Genomic DNA, 21,078 nt, shown 5'->3' on the forward strand with positions numbered 1-21,078 from the left:
CCAGTCAGCAGTGCCCCCTTCCCCTTGCCCCACCCCTTTCCCCAACTACCAGTCGTAATGATTTTCCAGATTTTGTGCAGTTTCCCCCCATTCCAAAAGGCTGAAATGTTTCTCTTAAGGCCTCTATAGATGCCTCTCAAATTCAATGAATTTGAATGAATTCTCTACATAGGCTTTGCTACTTCATATGAAAACACATAACGAACGTGCCCAACAGAGCCCAGTAATACTCATCAACTCACCACCAGTTAAGGTTCTGCAACACACACAAACCGTCTCCAGCTTCCCTTTATATCACCATCCAAGGAAAGAATAAAAATGCCTCAAATTTAACTCCATTTATAGCAGCTGTGTTATCCACTTCCCCAAGAGGACGACCAACTTTTAAGGAAAGTATCTGCCAGTTAATTATAACAGTATCTGCCAGTTATATCTACCAGTTAATTATAACTGAGTATCTACCAGTTAATTCTAACAAAAGGATGGTTACAGTCAGAAATAATGCTGACTGGACATAGGATATACTCTAGTGCAGTGGTCCCCAACCTTTTTGGGACCAGGGACCAGTCCGTGGAAGACAATTTTTCCACGGACCGGGGGGGGGGATAGGACCGGGCCGCAGTAGGGGTGTGGGAACCCCCCTTACCTTGGGTCCGTGGGGGGGGCGATCTGTTCCTCCCCCCTGGAATCCTCGTCGGCCCTGGACTCGCTGCCGAACTGCTGCCCGTCTCTGGCTGGGGGCGGACTTCTGGCTGCTGGAATGCAAATGGCGTCCGTGTAGCAGATGCCATTTACATCCCTGTTCTTTGCAGTAATAGGCTATTACTGCAAAGAACAGGGCCGGAGCCGGCCAGCAGCTCCGTGGACTCGCTGTGGGGGTTGGCGAGGATTCCGGGGTGGGGGGAGGGACAGATCACCTCCCCCCCCCAGCGGACCCAAGGTAAGGGGGGGTTCCCACACCCCTACTGCCTGGTCCCTAACGGGCCACAGACCAGTACCGGTCTGCAGCCCAGGGGTTGGGAACCCCTGCTCTAGTGTATTAGCCAATTGGCAATTTCAACGGTATCCAGAGTTCATTACTTATTTGGGAGTAATTATTCCTAGAGAGATATCTCAAATGATTCATTTAAATTTAAACAAGATGATTAATGATATTTCAGGAAATATAGATAGATCGGCATCTTTCAAGTTGAGTTTATGGGGTAAGGTGAATACACTTAAGATGAATACCATAAAGGTAAAGGTAAAGGTGTCCCCAGCCAGTCGTGTCCGACTCTAGGGTGCGGTGCTCATCCCCGTTTCTAAGCCGAAGAGCCAGCGCTGTCCGAAGACACTTCCGTGGACATGTGGCCGGCATGACTGAACACCGAGGTGCACGGAACGCTGCTACCTTTCCCGCCGAGGCGGTACCTATTTATCTACTTGCAATTTCTTGCTTTTGAACTGCTAGGTTGGCAGGAGCTGGGACTGAAGACGGGAGCTCACTCCGTCACACAGCACTCGGGTCTCGAACTGCTGTCCTGCCGACCTTCTGGTCTGCAGTTCAGCATCTTAACCACTAAGCCACCGTACCTCGAATTATTTATGTTATACGTGTTATCCCTATACTTATACCTGGCAAATATTTCTAAAAACTCAATGCTTTGTTTTGTAAATTCTTTTGGGGTTCCTCTCCACCAAGAATATCTTTAAAAAGGATGCAACTTCCAATTAATGAAGGTGGGTTCGGTTTTCCAGATCTAGCTATGTACCATCAAGCCTATTTGCTGACCTCTACTAAATTTTGGTATTTTCTACTCAAATTAGATGTTCCTCTATGGTCAGTATTGGAATCTTCTTCTCTGGAGCCTCTCTTTAAATGGATGGCATTAGGCTCTTGGCATATTAAGGTAGACAGAGCTTCTCCCACAATTTTGGCAGTTAGGGAAGTTTGGCTTATAATGTCACGTCGATTACAGTTTGATCCATTTTCCCATGCTAAATTGACTTTATGGGGAAATCCAGATTTAAGAACCGGCAAGAAAATGTTTTTATGGCAGACCTGGACAGATAAGATGGTCTTTACTTTAGATCAATTAGGGTTGATTATGAGTTTTTGTTATTTTCAACTTTGTGAGATCAATTTGATCTGCTGGCTTCGGTGGAATGGCAGTACTTGCAATTGAAACATTTGTTGATATCTAGATTCGGTCCTGCTGCTTTTACTGCCGTGGAGTCTCCTTCGCTATTGGAAATACTTATTGAAGCTGATTAGATGTCTCGACCTACGATCCATGTTTATAAACATTTATTATCAATGAATAAATATGATACAAGTGGTTTACAGCAGGAATGGAACAGGGAATTGGAAAGTCCTATTTTGCTTAATCAATGGATTGCCGTTTTGGCGTCTGTATCAGACATTTCAATGGATCTTCAGTTACACCTTATTCAGCAAAAGCTCTTGTTTGGGGTCTATTGGACACCACAATGTCTTTTTTTAAAATACTTTTTATTCTACTTTTTATCTTTATAAGTGAAATAAACAGTACCAAAACCCCAATCAGTTACTACAATTTCCCAACAATATAGCATTCTTAGGAGGACACAGCAATAACAAAAGAAAAAAAGACCAAAAAAAGAAAAAAAAGAAAACAGAAGAAGGAGAAGGAAGAAAAAAGCATGAAAAAAAATTATTTTAAAAGATTAAGTTTAAACACCATTACACAAAAACTTCAAATCCTATTCTACGTAAAAATTATACCACAATGTCTTTTTAGTAAAGGCTTGTCAAATTTGGCTAATTGTTGGAGGCGTAATGCGGTCAATACTTCTTTTATTCATATGTTTTCGAAATCCCAATGGCCGCCTCCTTTTGGGAGGAAGTTATTGTACGGATAAATTTTGTATTGGAAAGCTCTTTAATATTTACCGATGTAAATGTTCTTTTAAACTATCCATCTGCTTCTTGGAATGTAATGCATGGTCAGTGTAAATGGATTTTTCATGCCCTTTTGGTTGCTAAAAGACTGATACTACTATATTAGAAGGATAAAAGCTCACCGCCTATATCGCAATGGACTGAAGACTTAACAACACTAGCAATATTTTAAAGAGTGGTATATAGGCATAACTTGCAAATGGACTTATTTGCGGATATTTGGTCTGCTTTTACTGAAGTCTGTGTGTAACCTATTCCCCCCCCTTTTTCTTTCTTGAATATTGTATTCGAATATTAGAAACTAAGGATTTTTGAACATATTGTATTTTTAAAATTTCATTCTTTTTTTAGTTTTTGTAATATTTTCAGTTTTGTTTTGTAAAAATTCACAATAAAAGATTGGGGGGGAAATTATAACAAAAGAAAACAGACATAACACTCAGCTTTTTAGGCTCATTACAAAAATGCTGACAGATCAAATTTATCCATTAGACTGCTAGGGGTAACTGTCTGTAGTGTGAAAATCTCCATTGGGAAAGTTGAAATATAAGGGTCTTGTTCTTTTTAAACAGATGTGTGAACTTTTTTGAATAGTCATGAACTTTAAATCTGGAGCTCTATGGTTAAATTCCAAGAAGTGTGATGTCAATGGACCCTCAAGGGTTTTGCTTTTATGTTCACTGATCTGTAATTTTAAAGCTCTACTTGATTGCCCTACATATACATAAGAATAAGGGCACAACATTACAAAACCCTGTATCAGAACAAACTATTTTGTATTTCACATTAAATGATCTGAAGAACTCTTTTAGATTTGAGGACCAATTCTATTATCAAGTAAAATAGTTCATTCTGATATATCCATTAACAAGAAGAACGAAAAACCCTATCACAACTGGGTACTTTAGATATGGTAAATGCTCTTGCTTTGTACAATCTGTACAGGTAAAACAATTCACTAATCTTCAGGATGGTGTGGTTTCTGTTTTGACTAGTCACAGGAATAAAAACTACATTGGGGCAATTCAGAGAGGCTGTTGAAGGGGCAATTCATCAATAATCCCCTAGCCAGGATCAACAGGAAATAATAAAACAGGCTGAACCTGCAAGCAATAAACTTAATTGAAGTTGCCAAGAACCTTTTCTGAATGCGAAGGAGTTGTGAATAAACATTATAGGAGGATCATGGCCATGGGGAATAACTTCACTGGGTAATATAGCACTGTATGGAACCATTATAATTCTGTTTCCAACAAATTGTGGAAAATAAATGCCTCAGCATTGCTAAAGTGCTCTACTGTGGAAGAAACCTATACTTGAGAAATATTGTTGACATAATGTACATGTGGCTCAATCCACCACCTACTGGGACCTCCTCTTCTTACAAGTTCCTGCCTTCTGTTGATAGCAATTAAGAAATATTTGCAAATCCTCTGCCATAACATCAACAAATGATCTGTCTACTTCCTGTTCCTGGATAATAGAATACTACTTTGTCAAATCATGAGACAAGAAAGACAGCTTTGTGACTTTACTCTTTTAGAAGTTTTATAATTCAGAAATTGTGACTTGTAAAGTTGGACAAGTTTTCTCATTAGCTCAATTTACTTTGCACAATTAAGGTCAGAAACAGGCACTCCAAAGTACACCCACTGAAAGTTGTGACTTTTTTTCATTTGTATGTCATTGATGTCATCACTGTCATTTTTTCTTTGTATTCCACTCATTGCATTTATATCCTGTGTATTTCAGGTATCATGAATGAAGGAATCCTTTTAGCAAGAGTTAATCAGGGCACTTATTTTGGTGTGGTTTTTTCCTTCCAAGCAGGCGATTGATTCAAGATACACTTGGATATTTTGAGCCAGGCTAGACCAGGACTCACGCTTCAGGTTAGCTTCCTATGCATACCTATTTGGGGGCAGGGTGGCATTTAATGTTAGACACACCTACCTGTAACAAGACCTCAGCAACTAATTTGGATAGGAGGAAGCACTTTGGAGCAGTGAAACAGTGGGGGTGTTTGGGTGCGTAGCCTTTCCCATCTTTGACTTTTCCACCGCAACTCTCTTTCCACTGCTTTTGCTACCTGAGTTCCAGATTTATTTTTCAGTTTGAATATGTATATCCTGCCTATTGATCAAAAAAGATCTGCAAGGTACTCACTCAGAAATTTAAAATCAAAATACAGTTAAAATAGCCAAACCAGACACAATAAGCAAACAGAACAAAAGATACATTTATGAATTAACTAATTAGGCAACAGTGTGAAAATCTGAATTGCCCCAAAGTTAATTCTGTTCCCACTAGCAGGGGAGCTGTTTTAACTGTATTTGGATTATCTTGTAGCTCTTTTTGGATTGAAAGGTGGGGGACAAGGGATTTAAAAAACTTCAGAGTTGATGACAGATCCAAATTGTGCCATGAGAGATGCCCACAGGAGGAGGAATAATATGCACCCAGACGATCTGAGCAACCTAAAGAGATTTTCCACATACATTTTGTTTGCTTACTCAACATTTAGACATGATGAGGAAACCTTTAAATTAATTTAAAAATGTATTCAGATTTCAGGTGAGCCAGATCCCATTATGTATTTATTGTTTTCTGAGCCGAAGGGGGGAAAGGATGGATATTGGGGGAGGGGGGATGGAAATGCATTTCCAATACTTTTTCAGACTCAGTCCAAGAGGTATCTTCAAGAGTGTTAGGAGCAGTACTACCTGGAACTCTTTCCCCTTGCTGTACCTACAAGGAAGCTTCAGGCTTGCAAGGATAAACCATTCCTTATCTGCCTCTCTTGCAGACTGCAATACCTGTGTCAGTGAATTTGGGGTCATGCCAGGTCTGCAAAAGCAGGCCTTTTGTGTGGCCTGAGGCAATAGCCTTGATGATGGATGGATGGGAAGTTGGAGAAGTTTGGACATAAGTCCCCCATCTCATGTTCATTATTGATGCTTTTGCCATAGGTGGAGCAAGGAATGGGTGAGGGGGGGAGACATTGGGATGCTGCGGTGACAGGGTAGATGCTGAGTGGGGCAGCATCTGAGCGGGGCAGATGCTGAGTGGGTCTCCAACCTAAGTTGGAGAGAGGGTGCTGAGCATGGCAAGAAGAATGGCTAGAGGAAGAAGTGGCAATGGTAGGGCAAGAAAGGAATAGGGGGAAGAGGAAGTAATGTGATCTTCTCCACATATACCATAAGAAGAGCCTTGTTGGATCAGATGAAAGGCCTGTCTAATCTGTCTGTTCCCCATGTGGCCAACACCATACCCATGGGAAGCCCACAAACAAGACATGAGCACAACAGCATCCTCCTACTCGTGTTTCCCAACAACTGGTATACTGTCTCTGATACTGGAGAAAATATATAGCCATCATGACAAGTAGCCATTGATGGACTTATCCTCCATGAATTTGCCTAATCCTCTTTTAAATCCATACAGATTGATGGCCACCATTACATCTTGTGTTAGCATGTTCCATAGTTTTAACTATGCACTGTGTGATGCTTCCTTTTATCTCTCATGAATCTCTTGCTATTTGGCTTCATTGGATGACCAATACCAGCCACCATCCTTACTGTGAGATGTCATGGGAGTCGAGCGTGTGTGTTACTTCATAATAATTCAGTGAGGTTACATGCCTGTTAAAGAGAGACTGCAACATCTTGTGTACTTTGCGTGATAGAAATGACGCAACTCCTTCTGCTTGTAATGGAAATGCACGTAATTGCTATTGCATTTTCTCCCAATACTGTGTAATCATCACTTTGTTCATACAGCATTTTGCAAAAGAGAGGTCCGATAACTTCATTGGGACCTATGGTAACTTGCACAGATACTGTTATCTCTTTTGTTAGCTGTGTAAGCTGATTTAACCATATGACGCAGATACATGATGTGTTGGGAGATGCTAATCTCTTCGTTTCACTGCAGTGGAACAAATAAAACAACGCAAAGATGTAATTAGTTAACAACATTTTATTTGACTATGATGCAGGAACATGGTCTGCGGCAGCTTCAAGAGGGAGCCTCAATGTACAGTTTTAGGTCTGTGCTGTGTACTATGCTACTGCTGTGCTATCATACCTTCCTGACTTTTGTGCTAGGTAGGATTCATTTTCTTCTCTAAATGTGACTCTTCATAAATCCAGAATTGCTTGGGGATGGGAAACAGTGAGGTTCATTGCCAACCTGCTTATGGATTAGTTCTTTAAAATAGTTTTGAATTATTTGTGTGTGATTAATTCTTCACATATTTTATTTTCTTTGGGAAACATGATTTAAAAACATGGCTGCACTATTTGAACCAGAGTAATATCAATGATTGGATAGATATTAAATATTATAAACTCTGTAAGGAGTTTGCCATTCCCCTCCCTTGAAGTAAGGGTGTGCACCTTATCATCCTATTCAAGATGAGCCATTGTTGAGTAATTTTAGAGGGTAGTACTCAACACCCCTGCTGTGCCGTTACAAAAGCCTCCATTGTTGGGAGCCAAGTACTAAACATGCAGCAGAAGATTGCTGGTTAAAGATGATTCTACACCACCATCACCCTGCACTAACTAGTGCCTCTGTTGCTGTTAAGTTTATAAGACGGCTTTGTGGCTGTCATGGGCACCTACTTAATAGTGCATTGTGGCTGGATGAAAGAGAGTATGCTGGTGTAGTAAAGTCACTTTCAAAAGGCTACTTGGGGCAATGCAGAGGTGTAGAATTCCTCAGCCTAGAAATATTACGTGTCTCCCCTGCCCTCAGTGTTAAAAATTGTGGACACATGGGTGGGTAGAAGTTAGTCAGCTCCATTCTGACATCACAAGGATGTGCTTGTGCGCAATCTCCTGAGTTCCATAAAACTCATCCTTTAAGAATTGGAACAGGTCCAAAAAATACTTTAGTACCCACCTTTGTCTCTGAAATGAGGAAGCCCTCTCATTTGTTTCCACCATTTTAATCGAACCACATGGACTAAACCAAAGGTACCTCAGTTCTGGTTTTACTCTGTATGTAAACAAAGCCTGGGGTATCTGCACTTTCTAATTTTCTTATTTATTTATGAATGACGCTTTATAGTATAGTGCTATAGTTTTATAGTATAGTAGTTCTTTACTTTATAATGTAGTTCATATTAAAATACAAAACAATATAGAAGCAAGATAAAAATAATAAATAATTAAAACATTTAAAATATTTTAAAACATTATAGTAACATAACAATAAAACAAGGTGGTAACAGAGTCCCTCACAGGTCAGGGAAAGCCTGAGTGAATAGGTGTATTTTCAATAGGTGTTTAAAATTTGCCACCATTTTTACCTCTAAAATTAATTTTTCTCTGAATTAATTTAGGGGCAGGAAAAGGAAACACTGAAGAAGCAGAGAAACTTCTCAAACCTTATTTGACTCGATATCCAAAAGTAAGATGTGTCTTCATTTGGCCTAATATGTGCAGCTATATACTACTTCACTGTAGAAAGATGATTAGACCTATATGAAAGTTGCAGCCAATGCTTTCTCTTGGATTTATTCCAGGGAGCCATATTCCTGTTTTTTGCAGGGAGAATAGAATCAATAAGAGGCAATATTGATGGAGTAAGTAATTTGTTTTTATCTTTCCCCTGCCATCTCTTGGGTTTAAGAAATCTTCCTCTGGCTTATGATCATGACACACAATGTGAAATTCAGCCGATTATTGAAGAATCTGTATATACAGAACATAACATTATAAAAGACAGTGGATTCAGTCTAAAATTCGCAGTGCTGTACAGCATTACAGAGTTTGTGTTTATGTACCCCTCTGGCCTTGGGCAAATTCCAGGCATAACTGGGGTCAGATGGTCACATGGCACAGCTGGTCTGCTCTTTCTGTGACACTGCAGTGACTGGAAGGGTAAGACCATTAGCCATCATACTTTCCACCTGAACCTGTCTTAATATTAAGATCAACTTCAGAGGCCCTTCTCTTGTCTAGCCCTGTCCCCTGCCTTTGGAGATGGGGTAGATGGTGGCCAGTAATAGGGCCGTTTTGGTTGTCGTTCCTGAATTCTGGACCCCACTCCCCCCGACACACACAGGCTCACTTGGCACCATGTCTGATGTTTTTTCAGTGCCCAGTGAAACCCTTTTTATTTGCCTAGGATTTTTTTATCATTTTGAGCCTTCCACTTATAACGGTTGCTACTCTGCTGTGTGTGTTCTGTGTTGTGTTTTTTTAAATTATTTTACTTATATGTAAGCTGAAATTTTTACTTATATGTAAGCCTGGAATCTGCAAAAGTGGTTGATAAAACAAATGAATGGAACATGCACAGTCATAGGCATGTACTTCTGATTAGTAGAAACTGAGGGCAAACACCACTAAAGTACTACTACTAAACTATCTGGACTGGCACTTGGTTTGGGAACTGGTGTGGTGACAGGGTTAGAGTGTCGGGCTAGGATGGGGAGAACCAGGTTCAAATCCCCATTCAGCCATGAAGCTAGCTGGGTGACATTGAAGTAGTCATTCTCTCTCTTATCCTAGTCTACCTCAGAGAGATGTGATAATAAAACTGGTCCATCCATCCCCCCCCCCCGCCAGAGAACTATGGGAAGGATCCAGCAGTGCCCATGCTCTAGTGCTATTAATATTGCGCTAGTGTAAACTACCACTTGCGCAAAGTCAATAGCACTGGTTAGCGTGATCAGTTCCCATCATGCTATTGACATTGTGTAAGCAGTGGTTTGTATACAACCGTTGTATACAACCTTGAATTTCTTGAAGGAAGGGTCAAATAAAAAGGCAAATATGTAAATAATTATTTCTGTGGAAAATGATTGATGTTATCTACTATATTCACTTTCTCTTTTCCTGGAGATGGAAACTATCAGAAATGGTCCTAGTATATTATTGACACAATAACTAAAGTGTATGGCTTTTAGACCTATCTGTCTTCTTCTTAACTTGAATGCAGGCTTGAAAAATACATTTTAAAGTTGATTTAATTTTGAATGAAAGTTGTAGCTACATTTGGATTTTTTTCCAGGCCATCAGTAGGTTTGAGGAATGTTGTGATGCCCAGCAGAATTGGAAGCAGTTCCATCACATGTGTTATTGGGAACTGATGTGGTGCTTCACGTACAAACGTCAGTGGAAGATGGCGTATTTCTACGCAGACCTGCTCAGCAAAGAGAACACCTGGTCAAAGGTGAGCAAAAGGAAGATGTGATGAACACATCTGATAAGCAAGGGTAATATTATGATGTGATTGAGTTCAGATAAGTTAGATAATTTCAAATAGTTTTCCAAATGGTGTTTAAAATACTTTTGAAAGATTGCTGCAGATATAAAACAAAAATAAAATAGTGCCATTCCTGGATGGATGACCAATGTTGAGGTCCGCATGGGAATAAGTTGAGTGCTGATCAGAGTCCCCAAACCTTTACCATATGGTAACTATCACTTTCCCCTCTAACGAAGTCCATGTGGCATTTGCAATTCCAAAGGGTCAGACCTACTGAGGCTGGTAGGTTTGGTCTTCTCTCCTGTACTGAGCTGTTCAGCAAGAGTAGGGAGAGTAGCAGATTTTGCTGGCTCACTTTCACTTTGTTCCTGATTGCAACCCCTTTACTTTCTCCCATAGAAGTGAATGGTTGCCACAGAAATGGTCTGCATTTCTAAAGGTTTGGTCAGTTTAACCTTTCCAGTTCCATCTTTTCTCCCAAACCTTCCCCTCCCAGTTTCAAGCAGCCTGTTTTAATTATAAGCATATGTTCAATTTCCTGTGTCAGAATCCTCCCTCACAAATACTAACACATATATTATCTGTCATGAAGGAAAAGGATCACATTAGCATGAGATTGGAAAATCTTTTGTATTTACTCTTCATTGATTGGGTAGTTTTTCAGTTCTCTGCCTGATTGGGCAAAGCTCCTTTTTACTAATCCTGATTGGATACACTTTCATTCCTGTGAGAGATGCAACTAAATCATAGAATAGTAGGGTTGGAAGGGGCCTACAAGGCCATCGAGTCCAACCCCCTGCTCACTGCAGGAATCCAACTCAGAGCATCCCTGACAGATGGCTGTCCAGCTTCATCTTGAATGTCTCTAGTGTGGGAGAGCCCACTACCTCCCGAGGTAATTGGTTCCATTGTCATATTGCTCTAACAGTCAGGAAGTTTTTCCTGATGTTCAGCTGGAATCTGGCTTCCTGTAACTTGATCCTATTATTCTGTGTCCTGCACTCTGGGATGATTGAGAAGAGATCCTGGCCTTCTTCTCTGTGACAACCTTTCAAGTACTTGAAGAGTGCTATCACATCTCCCCTCAGTCTTCTCCAGGCTAAACATGCCCAGTTCTTTCAGTCTCTCCTTATAGGGCTTTGTTTCCAGTCCCCTGATCATCTTCATTGCCCTCCTCTGAATCCTCTCCAGTTTGTCTGCATGCTTCTTAAAGTGTGGTGCCCAGAACTGGACACAGTACTCCAGATGAGGCCTAACCAGTGCTGAGTAGAGGGGAACTAGTACTTCCTGGGATTTGGAAGCTATACTTCTATTAATGCAGCCCAAAATACCATTTTTCCTTTTTTGCAGCCACATCACATTGTTGGCTCATATTCAGCTTGTGATCTACAACAATTCCAAGATCCTTCTCGATTGTAGTATTGTTGAGCCAAGTATCCCCCATCTTGGAACTGTGCATTTGGTTTCTTTTTCCTAGGTGCAGAATTTGGCATATATCAATATTAAATTATGTTGTTTTCAGCCCAGCGCTCCAGTCTATCCAGATCACTTTGAATTTTGTTTCTGTCTTCCAAAGTATTAGCTATCCTGCCCAATTTTCTGTTATCTGCAAATTTGATCAGCATTCCCTGCACCTCCTCCTCCAAGTCATTAATAAAAATGTTGAAGAGCACTGGGCCCAGAACTGAGTGCTGCGGTACCCTGCTTATTTCCTCTCCCCAGTTTGAGAAGATCCCATTGATAAGCACTCTTTGAGTCCGATTCTGTAGCCAACTGTGGATCCACCAGATCGTTGTTTCATCCAGCCCAGTTTTAGCTAGTTTACTCATCAGGATATCATGGGGCACTTTGTTGAAAGCGTTGCTGAAGTCAAGGTTTATTATGTCCACTGTCAAGGGCTCCTTGGAGGCCTCTCTCAGTCTAATCCAGTAGCCAAGTCCAGACACAGACAAAGGGATTCCTTTCAAAGCTTTATTCTTTTACAACTTCACAACTATACCGTTTGCAACTAGATCTGAGCAGCACAGTACCTATGCCCTAAGTTGGAACAGTTGGTCCCCATTTGAAAGGGAATTACTGGCAGACCCCTGAACTTAAGGACTACGGAGAGTCCCTCCCCTTTTCCCTTGGATCCTCTGGGCGCAGCCGTTGTTTGCGCACCAACCGGGCACTACGCCTCCTTTCTGCGCCCTCCATCTGGCGCCGCTCTCTGCGTCTGCGTTGCGCATCCACCAAGTCTGCTATCCGCGCTCGGTCACTCCCTGGACTGCTATCTAATCTAGGAATGCTGGTGGGAGGAATCTCCGTCAGCTGTTGGCCCTGGGAAAGAGGAGCGCGCTCCCCTCCCAGGAGCGACTGCTCTTCCTCAGAATCAGAACTACTCTGGGTTCTATGGGCTCAGTGTCCACCCTGACATCCACACCATTCCCACAGTCCACAAGGGAGATTACCTGATCAAAAAATGAGATTAGATTTGTTTGGCAGGATTTGTTCTTGACAAATCCATGTTGGCTTTGATTAATCACTGCATTGTTTTCAAGGTGCTTCCAGATGGATTGCTTTATCATCTGCTCCAGAATTTTCCCAGGGATTGATGTCAGACTGACTGGTCTGTAGTTCCCAGGTTCCTTCTTTTCGCTCTTTTTGAAGACAGGGACAACATGAGCCCTCCTCCAATCATCTGGCACTTCACCCGTCCTCCATGATTTCTCAAAGAGAATAGACAGTGGTTCTGAGAGTTCTTCTGCCATTTCCTTCATTCCTCTAGGGTGCAGTTCATCTGGCCCTGGAGATTTGAACTCATTCAAAGTAATTAGGTGTTCCTTGACTATATGCCTATTGATCTCAAGCTGCAATCCCGCCCTTTCAGCCTGTACTTCGCCTTTGCCAGGGGGCTCATAGACCCTCTTTCGGGAGAAGACTGAGCCAAAGTAGGAATTGAGCACTTCTGCCTTTTCCTTGTCATCTGTTATCATTTTGCCATCCTTATTTAATAGTAGAACCACCATTTCTTTCCTCTGACTTTTATTATGCACATATCTGAAGAAAGCCTTTTTGTTGCTTTTAGCATCCCTCACTAATCTCAGCTCGTTCTCAGCTTTAGACTTCCTGATGCCATCCCTGCAATTCTGTGCTACGTGCCTGTACTCTTCCTTTGTTGCTTGGCCTTCTTTCCACTTCCTATATGTGTCCTTTTTTGTTTTCAGGTCATCTCTAAGCTTTTTGTGGAGCCACATTGGCTTCTTCTGTTGTCTTCCACCTTTTTTTCTTGTTGCAATTGTTTGTAATTGTGCCTCTAGAATTTCCTTTTTTTTAAACTCCCACCCATCTTGGACTCCTTTTCTCATTAGAGTCACTTGCCATGGGACCTTACTTATCATTGTTCTGAGTTTATTAAAATTGGCTTTCCTATTGGCTTTCCTAAAGTCTGGGGTACACGTTTGGCTACACTCAGCTTTTGCTTCCTTTAGAACCAGGAACTCAAGTATAACATGGTCACTTTCCCCCAGAGTTCCCGTAACTGCTATTTTATCCACTAAGTCATCTCTGTTGGTTAAGATCAAGCCAAGGATAGCCAGTCCTCTAGTTCCTTCCTCTACTTTCTGTAGGAGGAAATTATCAGCAACACAAGTCAGGAATCTCTTGGAGGAGCCATGTTTTGCAGAATTTGTCTCCCAACAGCTTTCAGGGAAATTGAAGTCCCCCATTACTACTACATCATTCTTCCTTGAAATGTTGGCAATTCGCTTTTCAAAAGTTTCATTCTCGTCTTCTCCTTGACTGGGTGGCTGGTAGTATACTCTGACCACCATGTTCCTTTTATTCTTTGCTCCATTTATTTTAACCCAGATGCTCTCGATGGGGCTACTGAGCTCATCCTCCTGTATTTCTGTGCAGAGATATGTATTTTTAACATATAGTGCAACTTCACCTCCATTTCTGTTCCTCCTGTACTTTTTGAACAAGTTATATCCTTCAATTGCTGTATTCTAGTGATGGGAGTCATCCCACCAAGTTTCAGTTACACCTATCAAGTCATAATTTCCCTCCTGTATTAAGAGTCCAAGTTTGTTCTGTTTGTTTCGCATACTCTTGGCATTACTGTATAGACATTGAACATCATGTGCTTTATAGTCTGGCTTTCTTCCTACATGTTTCTGAAGACTATTATTGGGTGCTATTAGAGCTGTTCTCTCCATTGTGGTGCCTGAGCCTTCATCCATTGTTACCCCTGACTTTATGTCTCCCTCCCCTGTAGGATTCTGTTTAAAGCCCTCCTGATGAAGTTCTTCATGCTGTGGCCAAACACATTCTTCCCAGCCTTTGTGAGGTGCAACCCATCCCTTGCCAACAGTCCATCTTCTAGGAAATATAGCCTGTGGTCCCAGAATCCAAATCTCTCACGCCGGCAACACCTTTGTAGCCAGTCATTCACCCAGAGTATGTTTCTTTCCCTTTCTGTCCTCCTTCGAACTACTGGAAGGATGGATGAGATAACTATCTGGGCCCCAAAGTTCTTAAGTTTGCTTCCCAAAGCTTCAAAGTCTGATGTGATTTCTTCATAGCTCCGCTTGGCGGTATCATTTGTTCCCACATGGATGAGAAGAAAGGGATACCTGTCAGTGGGCTTTATGAGTGTAGGCAACCCTTCAGTCATGTCTCTAATCCATCCTCCTGGGAGACAGCATACCTGGCAAGTCCATGGGTCTTCGTGATGTACTTGGGTTTCAATCCCATGCAGCAAGGAGTCTCCCACTACTACTACCCTTCTCTTCTTCTTGTTGTAGGCCTTAGTTTCATCATCTCTTCTTGACTGACCTTCATCCTCTTGCTTGTTCTCATGCAGGTTCCCCTGTAATTCTTCCTCTGCAGGCTGTCCTCCAGTCTCATCCTCAAGTACCGGGAAACGGTTCCCTAGTGCCACTGTTTCCACTGGTGTAGAGTGGCTTCTAGTTCTTCTGCTCCTGTCACCCTTTTCCAAGGAGTATCCTCTACTTCATTTTTCATCACCTCAGCATTTTCCTCTTTTGCCTCAGCTTGCTGTTGCTCTTCTAGCGTCTGTTCTTCACTTTGCTGCTGTAGTTCCACTGTTCTGTCCAAGAACTCTTCATGTTCTCTTATTCCCTGGAGGGTCGACACTTGCTGCTCCAGTCCTCTTACTTTTTCTTCCAACAGCGTGATCAACGTGCACTTGTTGCACATTTAGGCCATGTTGATCTCAGGCAAGAAAACAAACATGGCACAGACCTTGCAGGTCACCACCACTGGAGAATCTTTTCCTTCCATAGTCTCTATTCCCTTTATGTTTCTAGCTTTCTGGTTGTACTGGAATAGCCTGTGCTTTGTCCTCTATTCACTGGAGGTTAAAAACATTGGCCCACTGGTATGGAAGTGTGTGTTACAAGAAAAAGAAATGAAAAAAATGAAAAAAACCATTAGGGGCCTCCCCCTTGATCTCCCTTGCTGGACTCCCCTGGCCAACTCCTGTTCGCTTGCTCTCTGGGAGCTTGCTTCCTTGTATAGCCCCTAGACCAGCTGGAGCAGCTTCCTCTGCTCTGCTCAGCTAGGAGACAGGAAACAGACTGACTTGATTCGCACAGTTGTTGATACCCACAGCAGCTTACATAAGCCACAGTAGCTTGTGGCACATGCCGGCTGCCATTATGAATATTCAAGCTGCAGTGGGAAATTGCTGCAGTTTATCGTGATGTATGAACCTGGGCAGGGTGGCTTGTTGCCAGAGGTAACAAGCCACCCAGAACGCATGGGCTCCAGTAGGATTCTGGAGTGGCTTGTTAACCATAAGCCACCGTGGCTTATTTAAGCTGTGGTGAGCACCAGCAATCATGAGAACCAGCCAAGTGTCTTTCAACAGATCCAACTGGGACTGCTTTCTTTGGCTTGGGGAAATCCCAGTTGGAACCTGCTGACCATGGGGAAAACAACCTGCTTTTCTTTTGTTCTGAGACAACATGAGACTGACTCCATTTTGAAATGGCTTGAGCACATGACTTCTTGAACCCATGTAAGTTTGAGCCCCTCCTGACCATAAGATCTTTATTGTTTATATTTAGTTATGGGGGGTTTTGCCATTTTTTAGAAGTTTTCTTCCTTTTTCTTTTAAATGCCATGTCAGTTCTGATTTCCTTAAATAAACTCAGTTTTACTTTTTAACTGCATACTGTGCTGGGGGTGGGGATGACTGTGTTGCTTCTAGGTCATACTACCTGGTATGGATACTTAGAAAATATTGGAGTTTCCATTATAGGGGAATGTTAAGGCATTCTTCAGAGGCCTATTGAAACAGCTGAACTGATGGATTCTACTAAACCTTGCAAATTTTGACCCTTTGGGGATCATACAGGTTGGGATCATGGCAGGAGCTAAAGACAGAACCCTCTATGTCCAGGGCTGTAATCAGAAACATAGCTAAAGTAGCGGCAGAAGGTGGCTCTTGTCCCAAACACTGATGGCCCCCATCTCAAGCATGAAGTGGGAGCCATTTACTTTTATAGGAGAAAATAAACACATTATCTTATCATACTGCCCTGCATTTTATTAGTATGTAATATGGGGAAGAAGTTACATCATCTTTTTTCATAGACCATTGTAGTGGAAATTTATAGTAAATTTTTACTTTGGTAACTGCAGTTTGCAGTACATCTACTTTTTAGTGAGGTATATTTACCCACAATTTTTAAACTAGTAAGATGGTTGGCTTCTCACAAAGTGGTATGTATGTACGCCTGCTGGCTAAGGGAGTCTAAACATTTCCTCCCATACCTAAAACATATCAAGGCAAAACTCCTGATGAAAATTCCCAGGTTATTACACCACAATAATCAAGGAACCTAAGACATTTTAAAGCCACATACATACCAAGAAGCCAAAAAAAAAAAAATCTTAAAAGCCATGTAGGGTACAGAGAGAACAACTGCTTAAAAACATAGTGCAAATAACATAATCCTAAAATTCCAATTAGAAAAACTATATTGCTAAGATACAACAAGCAAGGAATAGAATAAAACAACAGCAAGTATAGTATGAAACTAATTAGAAAACCAATGCAGAGGGAATTACAAATATGGCATCCAACTGAATTCCTCATTAAGCCCATAAGACAACATGGTCCTTAATGTATATATCCAGAAAGTTTCCTTTCTTCTTCATCATAAGGCTACATCATCTACTGAACCTGCACTGAGCCTTGATTAAGGCCCTTATTTAGTAACCCAGATTACAATAGGAGATGGCTACTCACAATATCCAAGCCGTACGGTGGAGTAGGACGTAGTGTTAAAAATCTTCTTCTTTCTTGGAATAGCGCTAGAGCTACCGCTCAGTATATATTGATGGAAGAACTTTACCATCTTGGGTAAGAAAGCCTTAGGGGTCTATAGCTGGTGGGTTGCTCCTTTTGTTGTAAGTGATTTTTTTGATTTTTTTTATTGTGGTGTAATAACCTGGGAATTTTTATCAGGCGTTTTGCCTTGTTATGTTTTAAGTACGGGAGGAAATGTTTTGGCTCCCTTATCCAGCAGGCATACATACATACGGCTTTGTGAGAAGCCAAAAATCCTACTAGTTTAAAAACTGTTGGTAAATATACCTTTTATTATTTTTGTGGGGTTTTTAGCTATTTTACTAATTGTGTCAGTGTTAATATTTTGGATATATTTAAACCTGTTTATTTTTGTTTTACAGGCTTTATGTAGAATCTTTGCAATTATGAGACATTATTTGTAATTGGTGATTATATGGGCTGTAATTTGTGTTTATTTTCCCACTGATGAAGACCGTTTAGGTCGAAATGCATATGGGACAGGGGTATTGCAAAGTTTGGATAGCTTAGATACAGATACCAATTATTATAATATGTATGTAGGGAGTACTTGAGGACAGTTTCTAGATCGTTTTAACCTTGTTTGTAATATTTTATTAAAACCTTGTTTTTAATTGTTTATTAGAATTGTCAGTTTCCTATAACCTATATTGTTTGGTGGCTTTTTTGTATGGTTTAGGGTATTACCTTTTTTTCTGAAGTGTTACAGCCCAAACATAGATTTACCACCTCCAGTGAGGATGAGGCCTAAGAAAAGCCTGCTTGTGGGGTGACTGTACAAAACGTAGTGCTTTTGAATTAATACTATAACCTGGTGGTGCTCTTTATGTGACTGTGAATGGTGTTAACCAGCATGAATTCAGGCCATCCTTAGGAGTGAGCAAAGAGCATCTGGTAGGAGTAAAAATGGCTACAGCCATGTGTCAGAGTGGATGTACCATTTCTCTTTGTGTCAGATGTATGTCTTTGACTTCACCAGGTGCCAGAGAGCTCTTCTGGCACAGGGCCTATTTTCTGATGGGATGAAGTTGAACGTTTCTATATGCCACTTTTTTTTTTTTACTGGATTGTAAATATTTGTATCTGTACAGAAATCTGCTTTGCAAGTAGTTATTAGATACAAACGAACTTGAACTCAATAATCATACATTTCTGATGTCTTCACTCTGCATTCCTGCTTCTCTTAGGAGGTTACAATATCCTACTGCAAGAATATATATTCTAAGTAATGTCACTTTAAGGACTAGAGGGTGGTGCATCTTAACTGTTTCACCATGCTGGCTTATAGGTTGGCATATGAATATAACATAAAGTAAGGATTCTTAATCATGTATCATTTTCATCTTAGGCTACATACATATATATGAAAGCGGCCTACCTCTGCATGTTTGAACCAGAGGATTATAAACCTTTTGGGGATGATGAAGTTGCACTATTTAGGTAAGATGTTTACAATCTGCACAAGGTATATATCAAGCTGGAGGATAATTATTAGTAATGAGAGAAGAGTTACCCATTGTATTCTCTCAAATTCTAAACTTGTTGTTTTGTACATTTCAGTGTACTTAATATCAAAGTCATCTTTAATCAATGTTTTACAAGATCTAGTGGAACAATTCTATAGTGTTCCTTGATCATTGGTTTCATTATGTCATAAGGCTAGGACATTCTCCGTACACTGACCTTAAATAAATATCTCCTTCTGCTGGTGCCTATAGTCTCATCTTGCTGCTGCTGGTTTCCTGATCCTCTCTGTAGTCCATTCACTGCCCCTCTTCAGATTCTTCCAGTCTCCGAAGTGGCAGTTCATCATCTTTAGAATGAAATTCCGCTGCTGGACATTGCATATGGGAAAACATACAAGCAGAGATAGTTTTTCCATTCTGTTTTGGTCTTTTTTTCCCTAGTTGTTCAGAGGATTGCAATGCATCACAGGGGAAACCATTTACATTTCTTTGTCTCTTTTTCTTCCCAGGGCTGTGCCTAGTTTGAAACTGAAAATAGCAGGGAAATCTTTGCCTACAGAAAAGTTTGCAATTCGGAAATCCCGCCGGTACCTCTCCCCCAATCCTGTTTCACTTCCTGTGCCTGTTTTGGTAAGCTGAAGAGACTTCCCCCACCCATTCATTGCTTAAAGATGCCAGTATTTATACAGAAACTTCTCAGATAATTTTTTTTCCTAAATGAATGTCTGTGGGCAGTATCCAACACAACATCACTGCTAACATTAATAAGGTTGCACTAGTGTAAACTACCTCTAGAGCAACACCAATAGCACTTGCTGGCATGATGAACTTCCCCAGAAAACCCACTGCACCTGCAAGTGCACATCATCATTTACATTTGCGGTAGTGTGGCATTGGACACCGTCCTATGAAATTAAGGATTCCGGGAGGAGCTTGAAATGCTCCTATCATTGCAATTGACACAGATACTGTGTACACATCCTTTCATGTGTACAGTCTGCTCAGTTGGATATGTCTACCACAGAAAAGAGATGGACGTATCATTTGGACAATGGCATATTCTTGTAGGTATGTACACATGTGTGAGCCTGTGAAGGAACAGAACTCTCATCCATTTTTAGCATTCAGTTTGGTTGTAGGATATTATGGAGTTAATTTTTTTTCTGTGTGTGTGCTACTACCTAAAAGGTTACTAGTTTAGAGGTCAAACATTTTGTTAGAATAGATTGATCATGAAGTTATCTCAGGAACCAGAATGTTATGAAGCTCAAAAAAAGGTCAAAGGAAGAGAAAGAAAAGCTTTTAATTCAGGAAACAGAAATTTAGTTGGCAAAAAGGAACAAGAAACAACCCCCCCTGATTGGTTGGAGTTGGGGAGAGAGAAAATAATTTTAGAAGATAAAAGCTCAAGGCAGAGGGGTAGAGAGTGAGAGAGAGGGAGGGAGGGAGGGAGGGAGGGAAGGAAGGAAGGAAGGAAGGAAGGAAAGGCCAGAGACTATGATGACCTGTGGCACCTACGGGAGCCATCTTGCATATGCAAACTCCACTCAGGAGTTGTGTCGTGCGATGCTGGTGAGTGTGGGTTATGCAAGAGTTAAACAACCTTCACATAACCCTAAAAGAGACCATGTGTTATGTGAGGGCTGCTTAACCCTCACATAACCATGCTCACTGGGTTCACACAACATGAGAACCCCCAAATGGCAGTTGCACATTCAGAACCACAGTGGCTTGTCATGTTGTGTGAACAGCACCAAAGAGACAGAGCTGCTACAACTGGAGAACTGTTTGAGAAAGCTGGACCAATGACAGTAAGATATTGCTTGGATAAGGGACCTGGATAAAAATAGGGGCACAATATAGTTAGGTTAACTGGAAGCATTTATCCCTAATTATTTTATTACCCTTATGGATATGGTTAATAAAATAATATTACTAATATGGATTTTTTGTGTTTGATGTGTGCGTCTATCCAGTCAGATTTTAAAACTTCTTTCTATTAACATTTTTTCCAGTAAAATTTAAACATTGTTATTTGAAACGTTTGTGGTCTCTTTTTTCAGGGGGCGGGGTTGTTACCTCACATTTAAAAGCCAGCCTCCACATTATCTGAAGTAGATCCCTGA

The 21,078-nt window shown here is 41.0% G+C and overlaps 1 protein-coding gene across 1 annotated transcript in view; it reads left to right on the top strand.

Moving 5' to 3' along the window:
• Positions 1 to 21,078, top strand: part of TTC39A (tetratricopeptide repeat domain 39A) — a 109,025-nt gene that overhangs the window by 51,842 nt on the left and 36,105 nt on the right. Inside the window, exons 9-14 of the mRNA XM_084852544.1 lie at positions 6,921 to 7,029; positions 8,271 to 8,338; positions 8,454 to 8,513; positions 9,947 to 10,108; positions 18,835 to 18,926; positions 19,462 to 19,582. Coding sequence (XP_084708670.1) covers positions 6,921 to 7,029; positions 8,271 to 8,338; positions 8,454 to 8,513; positions 9,947 to 10,108; positions 18,835 to 18,926; positions 19,462 to 19,582 — 612 coding nt within the window. The remainder of the gene's footprint in view (positions 1 to 6,920; positions 7,030 to 8,270; positions 8,339 to 8,453; positions 8,514 to 9,946; positions 10,109 to 18,834; positions 18,927 to 19,461; positions 19,583 to 21,078) is intronic.

Source organism: Heloderma suspectum, chromosome 4 (assembly GCF_057233095.1).
Source record: "Heloderma suspectum isolate Gila_16-S chromosome 4, 16-S_ref, whole genome shotgun sequence".
In the NCBI taxonomy this organism is placed as follows: Eukaryota; Metazoa; Chordata; class Lepidosauria; order Squamata; family Helodermatidae; genus Heloderma; species Heloderma suspectum.